This window comes from Sapajus apella, unplaced genomic scaffold (assembly GCF_009761245.1).
Source record: "Sapajus apella isolate SASKATOON/1434 unplaced genomic scaffold, GSC_monkey_1.0 scaffold24, whole genome shotgun sequence".
NCBI classification, from domain to species: domain Eukaryota; kingdom Metazoa; phylum Chordata; class Mammalia; order Primates; family Cebidae; genus Sapajus; species Sapajus apella.
In genome coordinates this window covers 16,433,483-16,458,696 of record NW_022436964.1, presented here as the reverse complement: position 1 = coordinate 16,458,696, position 25,214 = coordinate 16,433,483, and the positions used below count along the sequence as shown (strand labels likewise).

The 25,214-nt window shown below is 39.3% G+C and overlaps 1 protein-coding gene across 3 annotated transcripts in view; it reads left to right on the top strand.

The window, feature by feature from the left end:
• PGM5 (phosphoglucomutase 5) overlaps positions 1-25,214 on the top strand; it is a 175,004-nt gene that overhangs the window by 27,363 nt on the left and 122,427 nt on the right. For all 3 annotated transcript variants that reach the window (XM_032290968.1, XM_032290966.1, XM_032290967.1), the window contains 3 exons: positions 2,181-2,306; positions 6,230-6,420; positions 7,021-7,175. In XM_032290968.1, the coding sequence (XP_032146859.1) occupies positions 2,181-2,306; positions 6,230-6,420; positions 7,021-7,175 (472 nt within the window). The remainder of the gene's footprint in view (positions 1-2,180; positions 2,307-6,229; positions 6,421-7,020; positions 7,176-25,214) is intronic.

Sequence of the window (25,214 nt, the reverse complement as noted above, 5' to 3'; positions counted from 1 at the left end):
TGAGGCAGGAGAATTGCCTGAACCCTGGAGGCGGAGGCTGTGGTGGGCCAAGATCGCGCCATTGCACTCCAGCCTGGGTAACAAGAGCGAAACTCCATCTCAAAAAAAAAAAAAAAAAAAAAAGATGAAATACCTGGTTCATGTCCATGTGATATTTCGGAGACAGAGAAAAGCTTAAAATGGATTGTGTGGGGGTCACAGTATTGGCCCAATGTTACCAAATCTTTCTTGAGAAGTTTTGAGTCAGTTGTTTGCTTAGGTAGTGAGCAGAAATTTATAGAAAGCCATGATGCTCACTGGAAGCAACAGTGCCTGCTTTTGTTAATCTAGCTGGGAGAATGCTCAGGCATATACATGTACACACGTGGGATGGCTGGACAATTGAAGGCAAGGGATACGTTATATTAAGCAAAATTATTTCAATATGCTGATTACATATGCTTAGAAGGACTGGGCTTATTTTTGGTATCTTCACAATTTTTATAGTTGTCCAGGAGACTCGAATCTTCATGAGCTCTCATTCAGGCTCATTGGGGCAGCCACATTGCTATTGGCATGAGGTTTCTAAAATTTTAGCGATTCCAGGATTTGGATGGAGGGATTCCCTGGCTTCCAAGAATTTGGAGATAATCGTTTGGGATAATTTATGTGCTATAGTCTCACTGGTTCAGGTGTTAAGTAAAGCTTGTGTTAATTGAAAACAAGTAAGTCCTTTGCATTTCACTTTAAAGTGTCACGAGCAAGAACTATTTGATGTGAATTTTCAATTTTTACTGACTTCTTGCTCCCTCCCTTTTCGTATTTGTTTGGTACTGTATGTTATCTACTGTAAATGTCAAATGTATTTAGGCAATTGGTTCAAGAACTGAAGAACCAGAAATTGTCAAAAAGTATTATCCTATAATGTAGAGTGAGTAAAACTTCCCAAGTACTCAGGGCATAACCTTTTAGCCTACAGATTAATTTTTTATGGTGGCAAAATATACATAACAAAATTTACTATTTTAACCATTGTTAGGTGTACACTTTAATTACTTTATAGATTATTATGCTCATGTGAAAAGATAATTAAAAAGTATCCATGTTACAAATATAATTATATTTGAATGGACACATAGATTACATTGACTTAAGTGCAAGAAAATAGATTTTTAGACATGTATTTGACCAGATGAAGGGATAATATTATATGGCATATTAAGGTGTCATCCATTAAATATCACACCTGGATTTAGTAAAAATTACTGAAAGTGGGCCATCTTTGGTAATAACTTTAGTGCAAGTTTGAAAGTATTTCAGGGTTCCAAAATAGTATGTATTTGAAAAATTTGAAAGCAATATACATATGTTTCAAACTTTAGCTATGAATTTAAAAAGCAGGGCTCCTGGACCAATTTTAGCACCTAAAGAATATTTACTACTTTTTGGGAAAGTACTTTCTGAGCATTAATTATATACTGATTGACAAGTATGAAAAGTGTAATGTATTCTGGGCTTTTTGATATGTCAAAGAAATGAATAAAACTTTTTGGATTCCTGGTTACTGGGTAGTACTAGAAACTGGAGAGCATTTGTGTTTAATGAGAATTTCTAGATATTTGCCATTCACTTGTAAATTGGGCGCTAGTTTGGGCATGAAAGAGATTTCATTCAAACTCAGGAATATATTCATCACCAATTCTGCACTTGAATCTCGTAGGAACAATGACATTTGGAAAATAGGGGTCACTACTGAGGTCACTTGCTGATTTGCTTCATACCAGCTGAGTCAGTCTTTGGCCAACCCCCACAGGAAAGGCAACTGGATATGCCAAAATGCCTCTAAGCATTGAGATGTGTGTTGTGTGCATTTTTGGGGGGAGGGGAAGTGAGGGCAGGAGTAACAGGGTACATTTTTATCTTAATACATTTTTGTGGTTGATTTTTTCCTTGCAAAGAAGAATTTATAGCTTGGTATCATTTACACTCATTGAGCACCTGAAAAGTTTGTAGGATCTTGATTGCGCCTTGATTTGTGATTTTTGTCAACAAATGGGCACTTTACTTCCCACATCATGTGTGGGGATATGATGGGCTTATTATCAAAATTTCATACTGCAACGGTAGTGATTCTTTTTATGCTTCCAAGTATCTTTCATGGGTACAGTCAATGACATTTTCCTTTGTTTTTCTATCTTTAGTGGAGATAGTGGACCCAGTGGATATCTATCTCAACCTCCTTCGGACTGTCTTTGATTTTCATGCCATCAAGAGTTTGCTGACTGGGCCCAGCCAATTGAAGATTCGAGTTGATGCGATGCATGGAGGTAAGTTAATGGTTTTCTCCAAATCAGGAGGCAAGAAATACTGAGACCTCTACACATGTTGGGTTTTGGAGGTTAAGAGGAAATTTGGATTCATAGATATTCATACAACATGTGTGTGTTCAGATATTTGGAATGCTCTGGAAAACTTCAGGGCTCATTTCTGTCTTTTGATGTAAATGAAAACAAAAGTTGAACAAATGAGTTTGAGGCTATGCATGTATGAGTGTGGAGCATAGTAAAACTGTTATTTATTTGATCATATGCATGGCATAAACAGTCAAGTAAATAGTCAAGATTTATTATGAAAAGAATCTTACCCAACTCCTGTCTTTCCCCAGTTTCTTACCTTCCAGAGTTAAACTTTTTCATTTTTTTCAGCCCTTTCTTTTTTGTATTTATCTCCCTATCATTAAATATTATGAATATACAGACCCTTATTTTTTTCAGTTTTGAGCATTACTGAATTCATATGATAAAAACTGGACTATAGCTCTTTTTTACCCTCTCCACCCACCAAATCCAAGCATACTTCCTTAATTAGATCATCAGTTTGGCAAGATCAGTATCTAGTGTTTACATTACCAAAACACTGCTGAGCCATGCAATATGCTAGAATTATATTTCCTTTACAGTACAACTTTTTGATTTCCTTGGAAATAGCAATTGCCTTGTTTTCTCATTGCTTGGTTTTAATCAAGTGTATCTACCACTCTTAATCCTCCAGCTCTCCCCCAGTGTCTAAATCTTCCTTCGCTTCATTTTCCTGGAGCCTTTGGTCTGCCCCACTCTGCACTGGTTGCTCTCTGAGCATGCTGTCATCATGGAATCTCCTTTTATCATGATGGTAGCAATTGTTTTTACACATATCTTATGTTAAATGTCCTATTTACTGGTTTCTTTGTCTGCCACCTTGATTTATTCTTACAATTTGGAGGAACACATTCTCCAAGAACTCAGTGAGAGAAAGCTCATAGTAGGTAAATATTTTGAGTCATTGTATATCTGAAAAGGTCTTTTATTCTGTACTCACTCTTGATTAATATTTGTCTGATATGGAAATCTAAGTTGGATATTATTTTCCTTCAGAAGTTTGAGGACATTGTTCCACTGTGTTATAGATATTATGTTGAACTTGAGAAATCCAGTGCTGTTCTGATTTTTAATCCATTGTGTTTCCATTTTCTTCTCTGGAAGCTTTTAGGACCTTTGACGTGCCTTCAGTGTTCCTCTGTTTTACAATAATGGATCTCAGTGTGGGATTCTGTCTCTATTATGTTGAATACCTGATGGACCCTTGCAGTCTGAACACTTGTGCCCTTTAATTCTGGAAAAGTTTTTGAATTACTATTTAGTAACCATTCTGGTTATTGTTCCTGCTGAACTGATCCTTTAATTATTCTATTTCCCCTTCTCCTTCCCAATTTTTCATCTCTTTATTTTGTTTCACTTTCTGGGAAATTTCCTTGACTTTATCTTCCAGTCCTTCCATTAGGATTTTCAGTTCTACCATTATATTTTTATTTTCCCAAAACTTTTGTTTGTATGTTCCAAAGATTCTCTCTTTTAAAAATAGCATCCTAGTTATGTTTCATGGATACTATATCTTTTTAAACTTAGGTATACTGAGGTATAATTTATATATAGTAAAACTCACTCCTGGTTGGTCAAACCTTATCAAACTGTATACATATACATATGCAGTGGTTACATATACAGTCATGGAACCACTATCACAATCAAGATAGAATATTCCCATCACCCCAGATAGTTTTTTGCAGCCCTTTGTAGTCAAACCTCTCCCCTTATCTTCAGCCCTTGGCAACCACTCATCTGCTTTCTGCCCCCATAGTTTTGCATTTTCCAGAAAGTTATGCAAATGGAAGCATACAACATGTTGCCTTTTGTTTCAAGCTTCTCTCACTCAGCATAGGATTTTGAGATACATTCTTGGTGTTGCATGTATCAGTAGTTGTTACTTGTTACTGCTGAGTTTGATTTTATTATGTTGTTGATATACCACAATTTATTTATTGACGCACTGGTTGATGAACATTAGGTTTCTTTTTCTTCTAGTTGTTGGCTATTACAAAGAAAGATACTGTGAACATTCATGAACAAACCTGTATGTTTTCATTTGTCTTGGGTAAACATCTAGGAATGGGATTGCTGAGTCATATGATACATGTATATTTACCTTTATAAGAAATGGCCAAACCATTTTCCAAAATAACTGTACCGTTTGCACCACTAGCAATGTATGAGGGCTCCAGTTTATCTGCATCTTCACCAGTACTTGGTACTGTCAGTATTTTCCATTTTAGCCATTCTACTCTATCTTGTTAATCTCTATTAGGATATTACCAATATATTTTAAAAAGTTTTCTTCTCCCTGTATAATTTCTGTTTCTTCCAGATTTCTCTTTACTTTTTGTTTATGTTTACCTTACCTTAAATACATTCCTCAAAATTTTGATGATTCTTGGCTTTCTGGCATATTTAAGAATGAGTCACTGAAAACCTGCTGGGGGCTCTGAGCCTGCTGGGGTCTTCTCCTCCATGGGCTTTACTCTAAAGGCTTCTGCCTAGGCTGTTCTATTTTATTGGGCTGATCATATTCCTCAGGAAAAAAACTTTCAGATTCTTGCCTTAGCATTATCTGGCCTATAGGAAAGATAGCTTTGCTTCTTTTTCCAAATAGTATGAGCCATGTTTCTGGGCTTCAGCCTCATTGTCTGGCTTAAATTGCATATCCACCTTTGGATCAATTACTCTGTCTAGGAGATGGAGGACCTAGGTCAGATTGGGCAGACCTAGGTCACCTCCTTAGCCTTGGGGAAGTGGGATTTAGCCATACCCAACCTCATGAACTGAGATGGGGAAGATAGTATTTCTCCAATAGAAATCCCAAATGCTGTATCCAGAGGAAGGGGAAATGTGTGCTGTGCAGGCACAATTAATAGATGTTCACTATTAGATGATTGTGTATTGTATTGGTGGAAAATAAGTGGAAAGCAATATCTCTCAGACATTTCAGCTAGGAGGATTATGTGCTGTTCCCCAAATGTGCCTTGTGTTGTACCTCAGGCTCTGTTCACTTGCTCATAATGTGCCTTCTGTTTAGATGGGCTTCCCACTTCAAACCCAAACGCTTGTCAACTTTATATTATCCCTTCAAGTTCTGCCAGAAATGCTGCATCTTCCTTGAAGTCTTATGTGTGGTTATTGCTTCTCTTAAGCCATTGGATATGATTATTTCAACGTGCATTGTTTGGTCTTACCACTGTAGTCATTGATCTGCAGCTTTGATTCATCCCACTACTAGATTACAAGACCAGGAATGTAGAAACTATATGCTTTACGTCCCTTCAATATGATCCCTTCATTTCCTAGCAGAGCAGTTCCATGTTAGGCACTTCATAATGTTTATTGAACTGGAAAATACTATTCCTTAGCATTTATTTTGGTAAAATATGCTTGTTTTTATATGTTTCAGTGGCTTATAGTGTTTAATTATATACTTGGCAGAGTCCAGATGACTGCAGAGACAAAGAACATTGCTAGAGCCCTTTAATGCTTTTGAGTATATTCAGCTAAAGCTTTTCAAACATGAAAAGCAACAATGAATCATTGTTACGTAGCTGATTTCTTTCTGGCAACATTTTAGAGAAGTTTTAGGAGAAAAAATTTTTGTAACTAGATGATTGAATACATCTTGAGTATTCCTAACAGAGTAACTGGCACATAGTAGATGCTCAATAAATAGTAGTTAAAGCAAATATTGTTCTATATTGTGTCTTTAAAAAGCCTGTAAATTTATCTTTTTCTTCTGGGTTTTTAAATGGTGTTTCCTATACTATTCAGAACAAAATACTCTGTGGAGAACGTTCTGCAAATATTTCATATTGCTGTGTATCTATTTTTAGTTATGGGACCTTATGTGAGAAAAGTTCTGTGTGATGAGCTGGGGGCCCCAGCCAATTCTGCAATAAACTGTGTTCCTCTGGAAGACTTTGGAGGGCAGCATCCTGACCCAAACCTGACATATGCAACGACTCTTCTGGAAGCCATGAAAGGAGGAGAATATGGATTTGGAGCTGCATTTGATGCTGATGGGGTAAGCAGGAAAGCTCTCTTTCTGCTGACCCTTTGACCATATAATGAGCCATACACTAGAAAGCAGAGAATGAACACATCCAGAGCTAACATGTATGGGACATGTGTGCCCTAACTGGCTTTGCATCTGCTCTTCTGTTTAATGGCTAAGTATTGCAATTAAATAGTGATTACTTTTTTTAGCTCCACATTTACATTATGGCATAAAAGGTTGTTTATTTAAAAATATATATTATTCAATAAATCTTTATTTATGGCTGGTATTGTGGAAAGCACCATGTTAAGAAGTTAGCTATTTCTACAAGAACCATTTTTCTCTATTACATTTAGGAGAAAGAAAGAATTAAGTATTTGGGGGCTTCTAAAGCTTGAGGTAGTCATCCACATTTCAACAGGTGCAACATATTCCTGATGTGTCAAGATTCTGGGCCCTTGATACTCAGGGATTTAGAGGAATGTTTCCCATGCTCTCTTTGGCCTCATTCAAGTTGTTAGGTTGTTAAATGTAAGATGGCAGTAAAGTGGATTCTGATGATTATGGGAAAGGGCTGTTAGCAGCAGATGCTTCTGTCTGATCATTTTCACACATTCCTTCCTACAGGACCGTTATATGATCCTAGGCCAAAATGGCTTCTTTGTGAGCCCTTCTGACTCCCTGGCCATCATTGCTGCCAACCTTTCTTGCATTCCGTATTTCCGTCAGATGGGGATCCGTGGATTTGGGAGGAGTATGCCAACCAGCACAGCCCTGGACAGGTAAGCAAGGATGTCACCGTGAAAAACTTTATGGTAGATTCTGACATCGATGTCTCCTTTGTTGGTTGCTGGGACTCATTCTCCCCTGTTCCATCTGGGAATGTGCTGAAAGCATGGGAACATGGTATAGTGTACTGGTAGAAGCTGGAGAATCAGGTGTCCTGAGCATAATTCTTTGTTCTGCCACTTACAAGCCATGTGAATTTAGGAGACTTATGTAATCTCTGTGCCTCAGTTTTCTTATCTGTAAAATGTGGGTAATAATAGGATCTTCATATGGATTGTTATAAAGTCCAAATGAGCTGTTTCATGTAGAGCATTTAACATGGTGCCTGGTACATAGTAAATATGACATAAATGTTTAGCAACAAAACTTATTAATTTGAAAGTATGTATGTATAAGTGAGGGGAAAAAGCATGGGTTTTGAGGTCAGATTATATTATGTTCAAATGCTAGCTTATAGCCTTATAAGCTCTGTACAAATAGAAAAATGATACTTCATAGGTTTGTTGTAAGAATGAAATGAGACAGTGCATGGAAAGTACCCAACAAGAGATTCACTCAGTAGGGCTCTAACTAACGCTATTAGGTTCACTTATGTCCCATATCCAGTTGTTCCAATCCTATTTTTAAAAAAGAATTTTCATTCCCCTGAATAGCCTCGGTACCTTTATTAAAAACCTGTTGACCATGTATATGTGGATTTATTTCAGGATTCTCTATTCTGTATCACTGATCTATCTGTTGATTCTTATGTAAATATTACACTGAAAACAGTTTCCAGTATGTTTTTCTTCTTTGTCAAACTAAAGGAAAATTATATATTCTAGGTCCTCTGCATTTTATTTCATTTTAGAACCAACGTCTCAATTTCTACCAGAACCTGTTGGGATTTTGATTGGGATTATGTTGAATCTATAGAGCCATTTGGGGAGAATTGTATTTTAATAATATCAAGTCTTCTAATACATGAATGTGGTATATTTCTCTATTTAGGTTTTCTTTAATTTCTCTTACATGTATTTCATTACTTTTAATGTAGAGATCTTATACAATTTTTGTTAAATTTGTTTTTGGGTATTTTCTTTATTTTGATGCTATTGTAAATGTTTTATAAATTTAATTTTCCAATTATTTGCTGGTAGTATTTTTTGTAAATAGACCTTGTATTCTTCACTAGAGGGGAGAAGAATCATCTACGTTTTGGATGCCTCCCACTCTACTTGTCTCCCTGAGGTGACATGGACATCAAGTCCATGATGGTGAACTAAACTCAGTTTAAAATTCTTGCCTAGCTGCACCAAAGAGTGGTATGTGATTACATGTTTTCTCCCATTTACTTTTGCTTACACCCTTAAAAAAAAAAAAAAAAAAAAAAAAAAGACTCCGTAGAACTGTGGGGAACAAAGCAAAAATGGGACCGTTTTTAAAAATTGAGAACTTAGAGTCATATAGGATCCTGAGAGATATGTAGGGTATTTAATAATACGGGAGAATGTTATAACATTCTGTATATAATTTATATAGAATTATAACATTCTATATACATTTAACCCTTCCATTTATATAGAATGTTATAATTTAGAAAGAATTTGTACACCTATCATCCCACTTGATCTTTGTAATCATTTCTTGAGGTAATTGGGATAGGCATTACTCTCCCCATAGTAAAGATGTTGAATCAATGATCAGAGAGCTTAAGTAACTTGTACAAGATCACATGGTGAATTAGAAATTCACCCAGGATTTGAAAGTAGGTCTTCTGATAATAGGATATTACTGTGTCTGCCCAGTAACTATAATTGGATCAAAAGGGTCCCTGATAAATCAGTTGAGAATATTGTCCAACTCTCCCAGGGGCTAGCCAGTAACTTTCCTAACCATGGCTAGGGGTGGCTAGTTTTATTCTGACAACAAAAACCATTTGTCCTTGTTTCTGGTGGAAATTTCCCAGTAGTTCTTGATTTCACTTTACCCACCCACTTCCCCATAAATCTCTGTTTCAGTCAGAAACCAGAGGCCTTGCTTAGAAATTTCACAAAGGACCTGTTCTGATAAGTAAGTGACCATTTAAAAGGATTATTCATGCTTGCTGGTTGGGATTCAGAATTCTGTGGGGCTCTGACGTCGTGATTTGTTCTGGGTATTTGATCTGTTGTGTAGGTCCCAGGTGGATTCTCATGATGGACACTTTATAAGCTTCTTTCTTCCTAGGTAAAATTAATGCAGCTTCAAAATTTTGACCTTGACAGTGGTTTCCCATACAGCTTATTTTTTTTTAAGTTAGTAAAATTATAGGAATGTGCCCATAAATGTCAGGTCCTGGAAGAATAACAACTGAGGACAGAGTTGAGACCCGTTAAATGACACACTTGCCTAAACTCCTGGGATTCCAGAATAAGGGTAGACCTGTACCCTTGAGGCTGATGAATTATTCAGACAAACTTTCATTGTTCACAGATAATTGTGGTTTCCCAAGGGAAGATTTTCAGTGTCTTTAATTTCTACTCTTACAGTGCCACTAAAACAAGGATTCCATTTACCCCAGAATAATACAGTTTCAGCCTTGAAAATGGCATTCTTTTGGGGCTTTGTCATTCTAAACGTGTCTGATTTGTGGTCACAGATGAATCTGTGTTGCTGAAACATTTTGGTTCAAATGATTTCAGAAGTAAAACACATTCAAAGTATGTTTGTGGCCTGAGGTCCATCTCCACCCCATGTGGAGGTATTAAATAATCCTTCGTGTCATCATCCTTCAATAATATTTATGAAGCACCCATCTGTGCTTGGGGCAGTGCCGAATACTGTGCAAAACAAGGCAAACACACAGACTCAAGCCCTACTCACCAGACATATTTACAGTTTCAAACAAGGCTAACATCCTTGAATACATCCCAAGAAGCCAGATCTAAGAAGTATGTTTTGACTATGAGGAAGGCCATCCAAGGTCCACCACCCATAAACATGGTGGTAAAAGCATTAGTGCTCATCTACCCTCTATTTGGTCTTTTGCCACCTCTATGGTTCACCATGTATCCACTCAAGAAATATTTATTAAGGACCTCCTATGTCCTAGACAGTCCCCATGGTGGTGCTTACAACTGAGTGGGAAGACAAAGAATAACATGTAAGGAAAACAGAAACACAAATTGTAACACAGGCTAGGGGAAATGAACTTGGTACAATACTCATTGGTGGGTATGGAGCATCTTGCTTAGATGGGAGACTCAGGGAAGGACTCTTGGAGGAGATTAGGGAAAGGACCAAAGATCAGAAACAGGCATCTGGACCTGACTGTGATGCTGGGATTAGAAATGATACCCACACATGTGAAAACACTTATTCCTCAGAATGTAGTCTATAGCTATTTGTTGTCAATCCCCAATCTACAATATGTACCGTAGCTTTATCTTGAACGTACTCAGCTCATCCTTGGAATCCAGACAGTGTTAATCCTGCAAGTATGCAAGTATCTACTGATCTGTGGTGACCTCAATTCTTACCGCATCCTTTAGATCTGTGCTGTTTCATCTCCCGGTCGGTCATGATGGATGACAGTAGTGGGAAAGATAGTGATGTGAGCTAATATCTAATTACTCAGTCTCCCATGCATTGCTTCTGCTACAGAATGATGGGAATTATTTTGCTTTAGCAGATAAACATGTTCAAATGTAACCTATATTAAAATAAAAGAAAAAAAGAAGAAAGTCCTTTATCATATAAGTTATTGCCCTGAAACTCTGTATAGCTGATTCATTTAGGATCAAGGAGGAGAGAGATGGCATCCTCAAAGAGGGCTACTAAAGAGAATTTAGTAATAGTGACTTAATTACCTGGTCTAAGTTAAGGAAACAAAAACAAACGAAAAACCCACAAAAAACAAACAACAACAACAACAACAACAACAAAAACAAGAAGGACTGGGGAGGTGCCTTAGCACCAGCAGTAGCAGAAAGCTGTTAATACCCCTAGAACTCAGAAGGGTCCAGGGGAGGGGTCAGGGTAATCATAGCCTAGCAAGGTCTGGAGTTGTGACAGGCAGGCTGTCAGACAGGAGCTGAACTTGGCAGGGAAGGAGAAATACCCCAACTTGTCTCTATTCTCACCCTCCAACCTCCTGCTGGTGCCTCCTATAAGCAAATTATACTGGAAGCCAGACAGCAGCCTGTGGAGTTCCATCTCCTAGGGAAGAGAACAGGCCATTTAATGAAGTGGGGATTTTGGGGTAGAAGGTGACAAAGTGCCACCAGCATAACTGACACAATGGCTCATCTTTTTGCTAATTTCTATTTGCTTATGTCCTAGTCTCATCCTCTTCTCTTTTTTTTGGACTTCAGGCATAGGGAGTTGAGTTCATCATACTCATCATTGAACAATTCTTTCATAATTGGTCTGATGGAAGGCTCATTTCTGATTACTTTAAAAAAGATAATGCATTTCTATTCTCTCCGTTTGACTGCCCCACCACAGACAACCACAAATAAATGTGTTTCTTGGGTAGCCATTTGTTTGTGTATATATTTTTTGCATATGTTTTTATTTAATGTGACTAGTGCTATATAAAAGATTGTATTTAATTTCTTACCTTTTTTCCACTAAAGACCACATATTAAGATCCTCTCAATGGCTGTATGTCCATTGAGGGTGTTGCTTCTGACTGCTGCTTACTTGTCCATGAGAGCATCGTGATATTTTGCCTCTTGATTCCCTCAGCAGTGATCACTCAGACTGCTTCTCACTTCCTATTGCAGTGAATCATGTTGGACAGGCACCCTGTGGATGTGTGTGAGAGTCTCTTTAACATGTGTATTCAGAAGCAGGATTGTTGGGCCAGAGGGGTTGTCTATACTTAATCTGGTTAATTTTGACTAAATGTTGTCAGATTGCACTCCAGAATGCCCATCTCTTGCCTGATTTTCCAAACAGTCTTTAAGTTTCTGTATCTTCAAATCCAGGCCAACACTCTATGTTGTCTGGCCTTCTAATTTTTATCCAGTAGATGAGATACAGAGTAACATATCATTGCAATTTTAGTTTTTCATTTCTCACATTACTAATGAGCTTGAGCATCTCTTCACATGCTTGAGAAATTTCGGAGTTTCCTTTTCTACTAATTGCCTATTCCTGTCTTTGACCATTTTTTTTTTTTTCTATTTAGGGTTCTCCTTTTTAGTCTGATGAATTTGCAAAAGTTCCTTAGATATCCTAGGATATTAGACCCATGTCAGTTTTAGGCACTTCTAATTTTCATCTTTTATCTTTAGACACAATTTTACTCTGATTTCGATATTCAAATTGATATCAGTAGACAGATCTGTTATAGACAACTCAAATTTAACATGTATAAATAGAAACTTTTCTAACTTTTCCTGAAAATTGTTTTTCTGTGTTTAGTCTCTGAGTGAGTCACCTATTATCTAAATAATAAACCTTGGAACAATCCTGGACTTCTAATTCCCCCTCATTCCAGATGTATCACTAATCCCTGGGTTTTGTTACAGGGATCCCTTAAATGTTTTAAAATCATTATTTTTTCTCCATTCTCACTTCTCCTTTAGTTCTCATGATCTTTTGCTTGGACTATTGTAATAGTCAAACTGTTTCCATTCCTTTAGACTTCTTCTTCATTTCACCTCTGTACTATCTCAAGGGCAGTTATTCTAAAGCAGAAAGTCACGCACTTTCTTCCCTTGTTTAAAATTGGTTGGTGGGCTTTGAATGCCTGCAGGAGATTCCATTTCCTGATTATATGACATGCATAATCTCCTGACTATAAGCACTTCACTCCTGTGACCTTCTTATCCTGCCCTCTAAGCATGTTATGTTGCTTACAGCTCCCCAAATTCAATACCCTCACATTTCTGTGCCTTTGCACATATTTCTGTCCCTGAAATGTATTCCCTTTGCCCCACCTAATCCCACTTTGTTCTTCCTTATCTTTTATGGCTTGAGTCAAGCATCCCCTTCTCAGTAAGTCCTTTGTTACCATGTTCCTTCCATCCCAATAGATATTTCAAAAAGTTAACTACTATGAGCTATCAACATGCTTCTTTTGACTTTTGTAGAAAGAGAAATTTGGTGCTGCTATCACTTGGTTGCAAAAGAAAACATACCCAAATAATAAGAAGAAAATGAACGGTGCATAGTGACCCGATCTCCTTTGGAAGTAATAAAACTATGCCTGATTTTTGGTTTTCATTTACCTTTAGGTGAGTTTGTAATGAGTTGGATTTTTAGTAATGATATGTGGGACTGATGCTCTTAGCAAATACAGCTTAATCAAGGTGAAATGAAAAGAAGCAACTGCATAGTAGTTATTTCCTTGTTGAGAATTAAAAACTCCACAGCCTGAACTTAAGGTCAAGGTTGTTTATTCCTTGCCCTGGCAAATTGAATGAGGACTGGATTTATTACCAAGAAATTTACAAGATGCATAACCTGGCCTTCCTTTATGGTTTGTGTGTTGACCTATTGGAAAGGATGCTGAGACTGGTTTAAGTTTGTTATTGCGTGTTTCTAAGAGTTGGTGTCTAATGAGAAAGTGATCTCATGTCTATAGTTAGTGAAGAGTACTCACATATTAACTGTAGGGTGAGAGGAATAACTTGTAACACTTAAGACTATAAACTGCAGGAAATTTGGAGATACTGGATAAATCCTCTTGGAAATGCTGGATAAATCATCTTTTGTTCAATTTTTCTGAGCCAGCTTGGGTTTCTGCTATCTGAGTTGGTCAGAAAAACACTTTGATGAGCATTAAGTAACCCAAGTGCTAAAATATATAGTCATCATCACCCTTCCATGAGAACTGAAAGATGAACCTTTTTTGGAAGTCAGCTCTCTTTTATCTTCTGTATTTTTAGGGACTCTTTGACACTCAGATTCTGTCTCTGGAAGGGCATTGTCATTGTTTAGAGTGCCCAGCAGCCTATTTTCAGCCTTTCCACTGATATGGCCTTTCTTGGTCTAAACAAGTCACTTTGACCAGTGGTGGATGGATCTAGTGCTGAAAGAAGCTCCTTAACATCACCCTGTGTGATTAGGGAATTCAAGGCCACTTTAGGCTGGGGTTTCAATGCCACTGAGTCTTGGTGCCACCCAGTCTCAACTATGTGGCATGCAGTTGTTGTCTGGTGGGAACATCGACTTCATGGCCTGCCTCTCTATTTTATTTTATTTTTTTTTTGAGTCGGAGTTTCGCTCTTGTTACCCAGGCTGGAGTGCAATGGCGCAATCTCGGCTCACTGCAACCTCCGCCTCCTGGGTTCAGGCAATTCTCCTGCCTCAGCCTCCTGAGTAGCTGGGATTACAGGCACGTGCCACCATGCCCAGCTAATTTTTTGTAATTTTAGTAGAGACGGGGTTTCACCATGTTGACCAGGATGGTCTCGATCTCTTGACCTCGTGATCCACCCGCCTTGGCCTCCCAAAGTGCTGGGATTACAGCATGGCCTGCCTCTCTAATCTCAATTTTGGTTTTCAGAGGCTCCATTTGGTTAAATAAACTCTCTCTTTTATTCCTTGTGACTTAAAATATTCAATTTAAAAATCAATCCCATTGGTTACTGCAAAGAGGCATGAGGTATATGTTTTGAGCTAATAAAAATGTTGTATATCTTGATTATGGTGGTAGTCATAAAAATACACACACACACGCGCGCGCGCGCATATACGTATTTGTCAAGGCTCATGAAACTGTACACTTATAAGTAATGAATTCTGGCCAGGAATGGTAGCTCACGTTGGTAATCCTGGCACTTTGGGAGGCTGAGGCAGGCAGATCACTTGAGGTCAGGAGTTCAAGACCAGCCTGGCAAACATGGTGAAACCCTGTCTCTATTAAAAATGCAAAAATTAGCTGGGTGTGGTGGTGCAGGCCTGTAATCCCAGCTACTCAGAAGGCTAAGGCAGGAGAATCACTTAAACCCGAGGGGCAGAGGTTGCAGTGAGCTGAGATCCTGCCACTGCACTCCAGCCTGGGCAACAGAGCGAGACTCCTCAAAAAAAAAAAAGAGTGATGAATTTTATTTTCTGTAACTATACCTTGATAAAGGTGATAAAAATAATCAAACTCTATTTATTTAAAAATAAAACATCTCTCTTGGAACTTCTTTTCTGACTAGGGGCAGGAATCATTGCTCTCTTTGACTGACTCTAGCTCCCAGCATAGAGGTTTGCATTTACCAGACAACCAATAAATATCGGTTAGGTTCAGGTGAGTTAAGTTGTCTCTGGAATCACTGTCTACTGCTTTTCTTTTTGTGATGAACCAGGACATAAATATATGGCCTGCAATCTTGTTTTCAGAAAAGACATAACTTACAGAGTTGGAGGTTCTTGGATATCAGAGTCACTAGTCAAATTTATTGGTGATAAAAAAGATATAAGGAAGGTAGTTTAGCCCAGCTTAACTCTGAACCATGTGCTTTGTCAAACCGTCAGAGAAGCTTGGTGCTTGACAACATTTTAAAATGAAGGAGGATAATGCTAAGTCATCTTAGGCCCGAAGGTACTTCTGGAGTGAAAGAACATTGCAGTTCTTGTGTGTGCTTTATATTTCAAAATGTATTTTGTAGCTCTCCTGCTCAAAAAAGTTTTACAATGGATTTCAGCACCAACCTTCTAGGGTAGTGTTGAGCTGGGTCTGTTGAAACACTGCTTAAATGCTTGCTAAATATCACTGATTCCACTTTATTTGTCATCCTGAGGGAAAAATAGTATCTAAGATAGATGTACAAGATGAATCAAGATGCTGCTTGAAAGTTTTGTGAACTCAGTTAGGCATTTTTATTTACAAGTGAACTCTATTACAGCAGAGGTCCCCAACCCTGGGCCACATAGCAGGAGGTGAGTGAGCATTACCTCATGAGTCCCACCTCTTGTCAGATTAGCGGCAGCATTAGATTCTCAGAGGAGAGCAAACCCTACTGTGAGATGGGCATGCGAAGGATCTAGGTTGCATGCTCCTTATGAGAATCTATTGCCTTATGACCTGCCACCATCTCCCATCATCTCCAGATGGGACTGTCTAGTTGCAGGAAAACAAGCTCAGGGCTCCCACTGATTCTACATTACAGTGAGTTGTATAATTATTTCATTATATATTACAATGTTATAATAATAGAAAGAAGGTGCACAACAAATGGAATGCTCTTGTATCATCCCCAAGTCATCTCCCTCTCCCAGTCTGTGGAAAAATTGTCTTCCATGAAATCAGTCCCTGGTGCCAAAAAGGTTGGGGACCACTGTGTTATAGTATCTTGTTTGATTATCATACAAAGCTTCAGAAGTATTTGACACAGGCACTATTATTGACATTATATTTACAGAAAAGTATGATGTTGAGAGGTTAGTTGCCCAAGGTTGCACAGAATAAATTAGTCAATATTGGTACCAGATTTTCCAGCTCAGCTCCATAATCTCTTCACTATTCCTTGTTTGTGAGAGTAGGAGTTCTAATTGTACTCCAAACGAAAGTCATTTGTGTGGGTTGGTGTGGGGGTGGGGGTGGGAGTGGGGAGGGAGACCTATATTACCCCCCAGGTGGTAGATGATATCAGATAGGCAGAATTAATTTTAACCCAAGATGTCTGTAATTTTGACATTGAACATCACTACTGTTCAATAAAACTTTGAAAGAAGCAGTCCTGGGTTTAACTTAAGACTTCCAGGAAAATGTTGACTGTAGTTCAAGGTAAGGTTGGAATCTGACATCTTTGCCTCAGGATCTGCTTGAAGCTGTAAGATCATCATCAGCTGCTGCACTAAAAAGTATTTATCAGGCTTCAGCAGGTTTTCTCCCTTATATTCTATGTGAAGTGGGTTAAGCAGGTATGATTCCTTCTAGAGATTTTTTGGTTTTTTGTTTTTCTTTTTAATACAAAGTCTTGCTCTGTCACCCAGGCTGGGGTGCAGTGGTGCAATCTCAGCTCACTGCAACCTCTGCCTCCTGGGTTCAAGCAATTCTCATGTCTCAGACTACTGAGTAGGTGAGATTACAAGTGTGTGACACCGTGCCTGGCTGATTTTTTTGTATTTTAACTAGAGACAGGGTTTTGCCATGTTGGTGAGGTTGGTCTTCAACTCCTGGCTTCAAGTGATCCACTGCTTTGGCCTCCCAAAGTGCTGGGATTAGAGGTGTGAGCTACCAGGCCCAGCCTAAGTTTTAAATCTGAGATAGACAACACCGATGACCAGAAGCATAAAAGATGTCAATTAACTACAATGAAATCCTCTAGTAAATATTATTTTAGCAGTTGGATGTAAGATGCTGAGCCTAGGAAAAAATGAATACAAATCTTGTCAGCCCATAGCTAAATGCCCTACACAGGTGAGGGTGGAATCCAGACCTGGGAATCCAGTCATCTCATCTCTGATCTGGTTTCTGTCTGAGGATTAAATTTGTCATTTGGAGTTCCAAGTTCTTTTAGAGTCCCTGGTTGCATTGGGGGTTTATATTCTGGCATGAAGGAAAACTCCTTGTGAGTTGATGCCTGTATTAAAGAATGCAAGATCCATCAGGACTCACAGAGAGATCATATCACTGGTGATCTTTGTGCAGCAAATGAGAGAAAACTAGCTGCAATGGGGCCTAGATAGTAAAAGGAATGTGTTGGCACATATAATTGAAGTAGATTGGCCTCAGGTGAACCGTGATCCAGCCGCTCAAATTATACTACCATTTAACCTGGTATTCTCTCTTGTCTGCTTTGCCTTTGATGGTATCACTTTCGTCTTTAGGCTCTCTGTTTCTGACTGTCTGGTCCAGGTAGCAAGTGTCTTCAGGATTTCTAGACCCCGTACTCTTACTCCGCCTTGTCTATGAAGACAGAAGACAAAGCTTTTCTTTCCAAGAAGAAACTGGAAACATCACAAGTTTTGACTTTGGTTGGGATTTGTACTATCTCTGACTCATTGATGCTCTGGGGCTATAGAGGATGTGGTAGAGTGACAGTCATAAGCCTCCTTCCCCTCATTAAGTAAAGCTAGGAGGAGGGTCATTCCTTCCCAAACCAAATTACTGAGAACGGATGCATTTGTCCTCCAAAGCAAGATCTTTCTTTTTTCCTCCAGAAAAAGTAACTGCAGTAATTTAGGACCCAATTGATGGCAAAGGGGTATGAGCTAGGTGAGTCCATTTGGGTGCAGTTCTGGAGGGGGAATTCAGGGCCTTCTGAATTCCCTCCTCCTACTCCTGTACGTCCTCTGCTACTCACCAGTAACTGACAGTGGTATTCAAATTGAAACAGTGGTTCTTGACTCTGACTTGTGCATGTGCTCAAGTAGTCATCTGTCCTTTCTCATCCTCTCCTCTTTATTCCTTTCTTCCTTTTTCCCACCCTCTCCCTCCATCTCCCTCCCTACATCATCCTCCCTCCCTCAAATTATACTACTTCAAATCATCCTCCTTCCCTCCCTCCCTCCCTCCCTCCTTCCCTTCCTTCCTTCCTTCCTCTTCCCTTCCTCCCCTCCCCACCTTGCCTACCTCTCATATTTTCATTTTCCAAAAAACATTTTTCAGCCCCTTTTGTGTGCCAAGCACACTGCATGGTACTGGATATTCCTGACGGAGCTCATCTTCCCTTCCGCATTCCCTTTTCCTTCAGCAAACTTCACTGTCAACAAAATGTGTTCATATTCTTTGTGTAAGGTGTTCTGTTAGATTCAGGGAGGTCCATGGCTTCAATGTGAATCTCAAGGATAGAGCTGGGAGTGTTTTTAAATCATGATGACATTGTTCATACAGATTGTCTTACACAGGTTCTACTACCTATATTTTGGGGTGGAAGGGAGAGAGAGGGAATGTAGTTTAAGAAAAGCAAGTGTTTATGTCTGCCAGTGTACTCAAATGAACTTATGTATGAACTCGGACATGGAACTCTCTGACCTTTATTGACCTCTGCATTCAGACTACCTGAGGTTGAATTCTAACTCCTCTGCCTTCTGCCTTTATGACCTTGGACTGTTTACCTAGCTTCTCAGGGTGTCTTAGTCTATTTTTGGTTTCTTATAACAGAATACCAGAAACTGGGTAATTTGCAAAGAAAAGGAATTCATTTCTTACAGTTATGGAGGCTGGGAATTCCAGAGTCCAGGGGCATATCAGGTGAGAGCCTTCTTGCTGGCAAGGACCCTTTGCAGTGTCCCAGGTGGCACAGGGAATCACATGGCGAGGGGCTGAGCACACTAGCTCAGGTTTCTCTTCCTCCTCTTATAAAGCCACCAGTCCCATTCCCATGGTTACTCGTTAACCCACTAATCCATGAATGAGTTAATCCATTCATGAGGGCAGAGTCCTCATGACCGAATCCCCTCTTCTTTGTTTCTTTTTTTTTTTTTTTTTTGAGATAGAGTCTTGCTCTGTTGCCAGGCTGGAGTGCAGTGGCGCAATCTTGGCTCACTGCAACCTCTGCCTTCCAGGTTCAAGTGATTCCTCTGCCTCAGCCTCCTGAGTAGTTCAGACTACAGGTGCACACCACCACGACATGGCTAATTTTTGTATTTTAGTAGAGATGGGGTTTCACCATGTTGGCCAGGGTGGTCTCTATCTCCTGACCTTGTGATCCATCCACCTCGGCCTCCCAAAGTGCTGGGATTACTGGCATGAGCCACCGCGCCTGGCCCGGAATCCCCTTAAAACCCCCCCCCCCCACTTCTTGATACTGCCACAGTGGGGATGAAGTTTCAACAGAAATTTTGGAGGGGATAAACATTCAGACCATAGCACAGGTTCTCGTACTGAGGATTAAATTAGGTAATACATGCATAGTGCTTAGAGCAGTGCCAGTTCACAGTATGCATTCAATGAAGTTAGCTATTATTGTCATGGCAATGGCACTTTATAGATAATAGACTGAAGCATAGGCAGTGGATTCTCATAAGTAGTCTACCGTGCTTCCACATCAAGGACTAAATATTAGCCAGTGGCTACACTCAGACTCTATCTCCCAAGTGTAGATGTTAGTGAGACGGGGTGCCCCCTGCTGTGTATATTCACATTTCAGAGCACATCAGAGCTTCTGGAGGACTGTCGTGTGAACCTCACATATCTGTATTTTATAATTTTTCAGATTACTTTGAAAATAATTATTGTTAATTTCTTTAGCTTTTTAAAAATGTGTATTAATACATTGAGCCTTTCAGTTAGTGACCTAGGAATAGCCGTATGTTTTTTGGGGGTGGGGAGGGGATCTGTCTGTTGCCTAGGCTGGAGGGCAGTGGCACAACCACAGCTCACTACAGTGAACTTCCAGGCTCAAGTGAATTCCCACCTCAGCCTTCCAAGTAGCTGGGAGCACAGACATGCACCACCCCACCTGACTCATTTTTTATTTTTATTTATTTTATTTTTGAGACAGAGTCTCGCCCTGTCACCTAGGCTGGAATGCAGTGGTGGGATCTCGGCTCACTGCAACCTCTGCCTCCAGGTTCAAGCAATTCTTTGCCTCAGCCTCCCCAGTAGCTATGATTACAGGCACCCACCACCACACCTGGCTAATTTTTTTGTATTTTTAGTAGAGAGGGGGTTTCACCATCTTGGCCAGGCTGGACTTAAACTCCTAACCTCATAATCCACCACCTCAGCCTCCCAAATTGTTGGGATTACAGGCATGAGCCACTGAGCTCGGCCTTTTATTTTTTGTAGAGACAAATTCTTATTACGCTGCCCAGGCTGGTCTCAAACTCCTAAACTCAAGCAATTCCCCTGCCTTGGCCTCTCAAAGTGCTGGGATTATAGGCATGAGCCACCATGCACAGCCGTTATTGCCTTTTGATCCATACCTTTTTGTTAATATCCTCTAAAACAAATGAAAATTCATTGTTTCCTCTGTTAGGTGCTTCATAGAACACATATAGAACCCTAGAACTCCTGTCTCTTTAGAAAAATTATCTTTCTGGGAAAATACAGAGTTTCTTTTAAAACACATCTGTGTCTCTTTATGCTGGCCAAAAGCTTCAAACCCCCAAACGGACCTGAAATGTTTATCCCTACCACTAATTCAGATGATAGGGATTTGATTTTGTATTGCCCACATATCCCATTAAAACATATAATGTGATTTGTGTGCATATTTTAAGTATTTGTTCATTTTATAATCTGTTTAGTAGTTTAGCCAAAAGCTATACAAGTGAAAAAATAATTGCTCTTGATATACCTGTGCACTGGCATGAGAGGACAGAGGAAAGATTTGTGAAAGTGGACTTCTTTGTTACTAATAGAACACCGGCTACTTTCTTTAACAATTAGCATCTCAACCCCAATTTATCATTATAATGGATTTTTTTTTGGCTTTTATAATGACTTTAGAAAAATTCATAACATCCTCTGGAGTCCCTTTATCTGCAAAGCCATTAGTCAATTTCTCTGGTACATTAGGGAGAGACTTGGAAGGTGAAAGGTGGACATTTCCCCCCAGATGGGGTTTCTTTACATGAATCTTATCACATCAGATGGTTGTTAGGAGCATGGGAAATGTGAGAGTGAGGAAATGTGAAATGTGAGATTTGGACAAAGTCATCTGGATTTAAAGAGGAAGTTTCCATCAAGGGCCAACTCCTAGAGCAGATCAGAGAGCAGAGGCGGGCTATGGCTGAGGGTAGACAGGCCATTCAGCCAAGGTGGGCTGACTCGAGGAGAGCTTACCCAAAAGCAGTAGAATAAAGCAAACAGAGAAGTGAGTGTGTGAGCATGGTGGTACATCTGACTTTGCCACTGATTCTCATCACTTTTTAGAGCCTTGCTTTCCCCATCTAGAAGGGCTGGGATAGTGGCTGTTCTGCACAGAGCCCCCAGGGGCCACATTGCTTCTAGCTCATAGCTCTGCCTCCTTAGAATACAGCCTGTGTCCTCAGGGTTCCAGACAGTGGGAGCAGCAGTCACCATGCCTGTATTTTAGGCAGCAACTAGAGAGAGGATGAAGAAGGGCAAAGGACCACACTATCCTTTAAGATGATTCATGGAAGTGGACAGTTTACACTTTTGCATGTATCCTATTGTCCAGGACTCAGAGATGTGACTACACATAGCTCCAAGGGCAGTTGAGAAACAGAGTCTTCATTCTAAATGTCCATGAGCATAGCTAAAAGCCAGGGGTTTTCTTATTAAGATAGAGGGGGAGAGAGTTATAGAGGGAAAACTAGCTATCCCTGCTATAGGTTTTGATGATGCCCTCAACATTCAATGTAGAATGTTGCGGTCTTTGAAGATACAAAGTATCTCTAACATTTGATTGCTTTTTTTTCTTTTCCTTAGACTAAAGAATTTAGGATGCTGACATTAACTATGATCATGATGATATTTTTGATGATGGTGATGAGCATGATGATGAGGAGGAGGAGGATGAGGAAGAGAGGAGGGATATCTACCAGAGAAAATATTCCAACCTGTAGGATATAACAATTTACAACCCAATGAGAAAAGTTTTTTATTTTTCCCATTTTACAAATAAGTAAAGTGATGCTCAGAGTGGAAAACCTCTGAGGCCAAACCACATCTTAGCTATGGAGCCATGATATAGCCACAAAGACTGGAAACAAGGTTTTTGGAAAGCAACGTGGCTCTCGGTTGCAAATAACAAAACCTGACTTCCAAATGGCATAAACAATAAGGAAAAAGTGAAACCTCACGTATCAAAATGTCTAGAAAGGGGCAGCAGCAGAAGTGGGTAATTAATTGCTTCAGCAATGTCTTCAGGGAACTAGGTTCTATCATTCCCTGGATGTGGTCTTGACCTTGATGAGATTTCCTCATGGAAAGGCCCAGCAGTGCGAGCTATTACCCTCACATATGATGTGGCCTTATGGAAGAAAAGAGACTACCTACTGTTAATGTGTCTTTTTAAAGTCAAGGAAACTTTTCCAGAAGCCCTTCTGTGCCATATTTGTTGGTACTAGGTACGTGAAGAAAGTCATGATTCTCTTAATATGAAAAGCAGTGGGAATGATTTTGGGTGGGAAACTGTAAGCACCTCTAATTCATTCATAGGTTATTTGCCCATTAGCTGGGTGTGCCTGTAGTCTCAACTACCCCAGAGGCTGAGGCTGGAGGATTGCTTGAGTTTAGGAGTTTAAGACCAGCCTGGGCAACCTAGAGACATACAGAGACCCTATCTCTTTAAAAAGTATATATAAATAAATGTGTATATATACACACACACATATACACATGCATATATATGTATATATAGATATACACACATATACATACATATAGAGTGTGTATATGTATATAAATATATAATGTGTTTGTGTGTGTGTGTATATATAGAAATATATATACATATATATATATATATGTATATGATTTTCCCATCCATTATTTAAGGAGAATCCAGAATTCTAGAATTGTCGATATTTCCCTAAAAATGCCATTACTTTTGGATGTCGCCTACTTATTACAACTTATTCATTTGCTTATCAATAAACATTTATTGAATACCTTCTCCGGGTCAGATAGTGTATGAATAATGAAATTCATGCTTATTGTCAAAAAAATTTATGATTTGATGACAGAGTCAGCTATCCTCAGCAACACTTACAAACAGAGGCAATAAGGGTGCTTAGAGGAAGCCACTTATGTTGGCCTGAGGATTTGGAACTTGTGACTGTAATAAAACTTTCTTCTCTTAGATTATGAATGTTACTCATGGGAAACGCTTAAATGAGCTCTCTGAGAACAGGGACCACAACTTCTTTGTTTTTGTTTTTTAGTATGAGTATATTGCCTTGACTCTAGTGGTTGATCAATGTTGTGAACAGGAATGAGTCAGACAAGAAAAGGGAAAGCATTCTGTAGCAAACCATCCATTGTGAGTAACAAAGTGCTATGTATGGTGCTACAGAACCTGGGCTTTGAATTTACAAAGACCTGCTGAAGTCCAGTGTCCACCATTACTAGCTGTAATGTAGGGAAGCTACCAAATCTCTCTATGCCTGTTTTTTTTTCACATGTCAAATGAAAATTAGAGTACTTAACCTTGTCTGATCGTCATGCAACTTGAATGGGATAATAAACATAAAGTAATTAGCATAGAAGAAGCACTCAGTAACTATTACCTACTAGTATTACTTTATAATGTAGTCTGCATTATTTTTCTTCCTTTATCTTCAACTTTATTGAATTGCTTATTGAAGAAAATGCTGTCTGTAAACATAACATTACCAGCAACTGGAAGTGAAACTTACAATTATGCTTCATGGTATCTGAAAGTCATGGAGTTTACAGAGACATTTCTGATCTGATTCTGATAAATATCACATGCTAGTATTTCCTACATTCCCTTTACTCAGTATTCCCTGCTTCCTAAAGGAGGAAAAGGCACTGCCGAGTTGCCAGATTTTCTCCACACGCAGCTCGGTTTTCCTTAATGGATGAAATCACCCTTCACTGATGGACCCATTTGGACAGGAATTTCTAGACCATCTCAGGGCTCACCCTCTGGGTCCCACCTCCTGCTCAGCTACAAAGGGTTGAGTGTCTTTATGCGTCAGTATCCAGCTGGCCATGGCGGCCCCGTGTCAGAAATTATATTTCCTCTAATTACTGCAGGGACCATTTTCTTAGTAGTTTGTTTCTTTTATAGGACTGTGTGCCATATTCTGTTTATGAGGACACAGTATTCCAGAGCATGTTAATTGTTTAGGGATAATAGACCTAACAAATACAATGGTGCAGTTAAGGAGAAATCCAGTTGCATGGAGGTCTCTGGTCTTTTGTGTGGCTTGAAGAGGTTGAGGATGCTGATGTATTCTTTGGGAAGAGAGATTCACAGTGGACAGGAAACATCTGCTTTAATTTGCTCCAACATCAACAAGATCGATGTGGTAGGAAACCTGTTGTTACTGCGTGGGTTCCATTTCTCAAGCCAGGGCTTGGCCTGAAATCAGGGCTATTTGGACAGGCACCACAATGGGTCAAAATATGGATGTAACAAAGCAGCATTACTTGAGATATCCTGTGGCTGTTTCTCTATTTAAAGGGAGTCATGTTCCTTCTATACCTGCCTGGCTATCTTCATTCCTTTCCATCTCTTTCT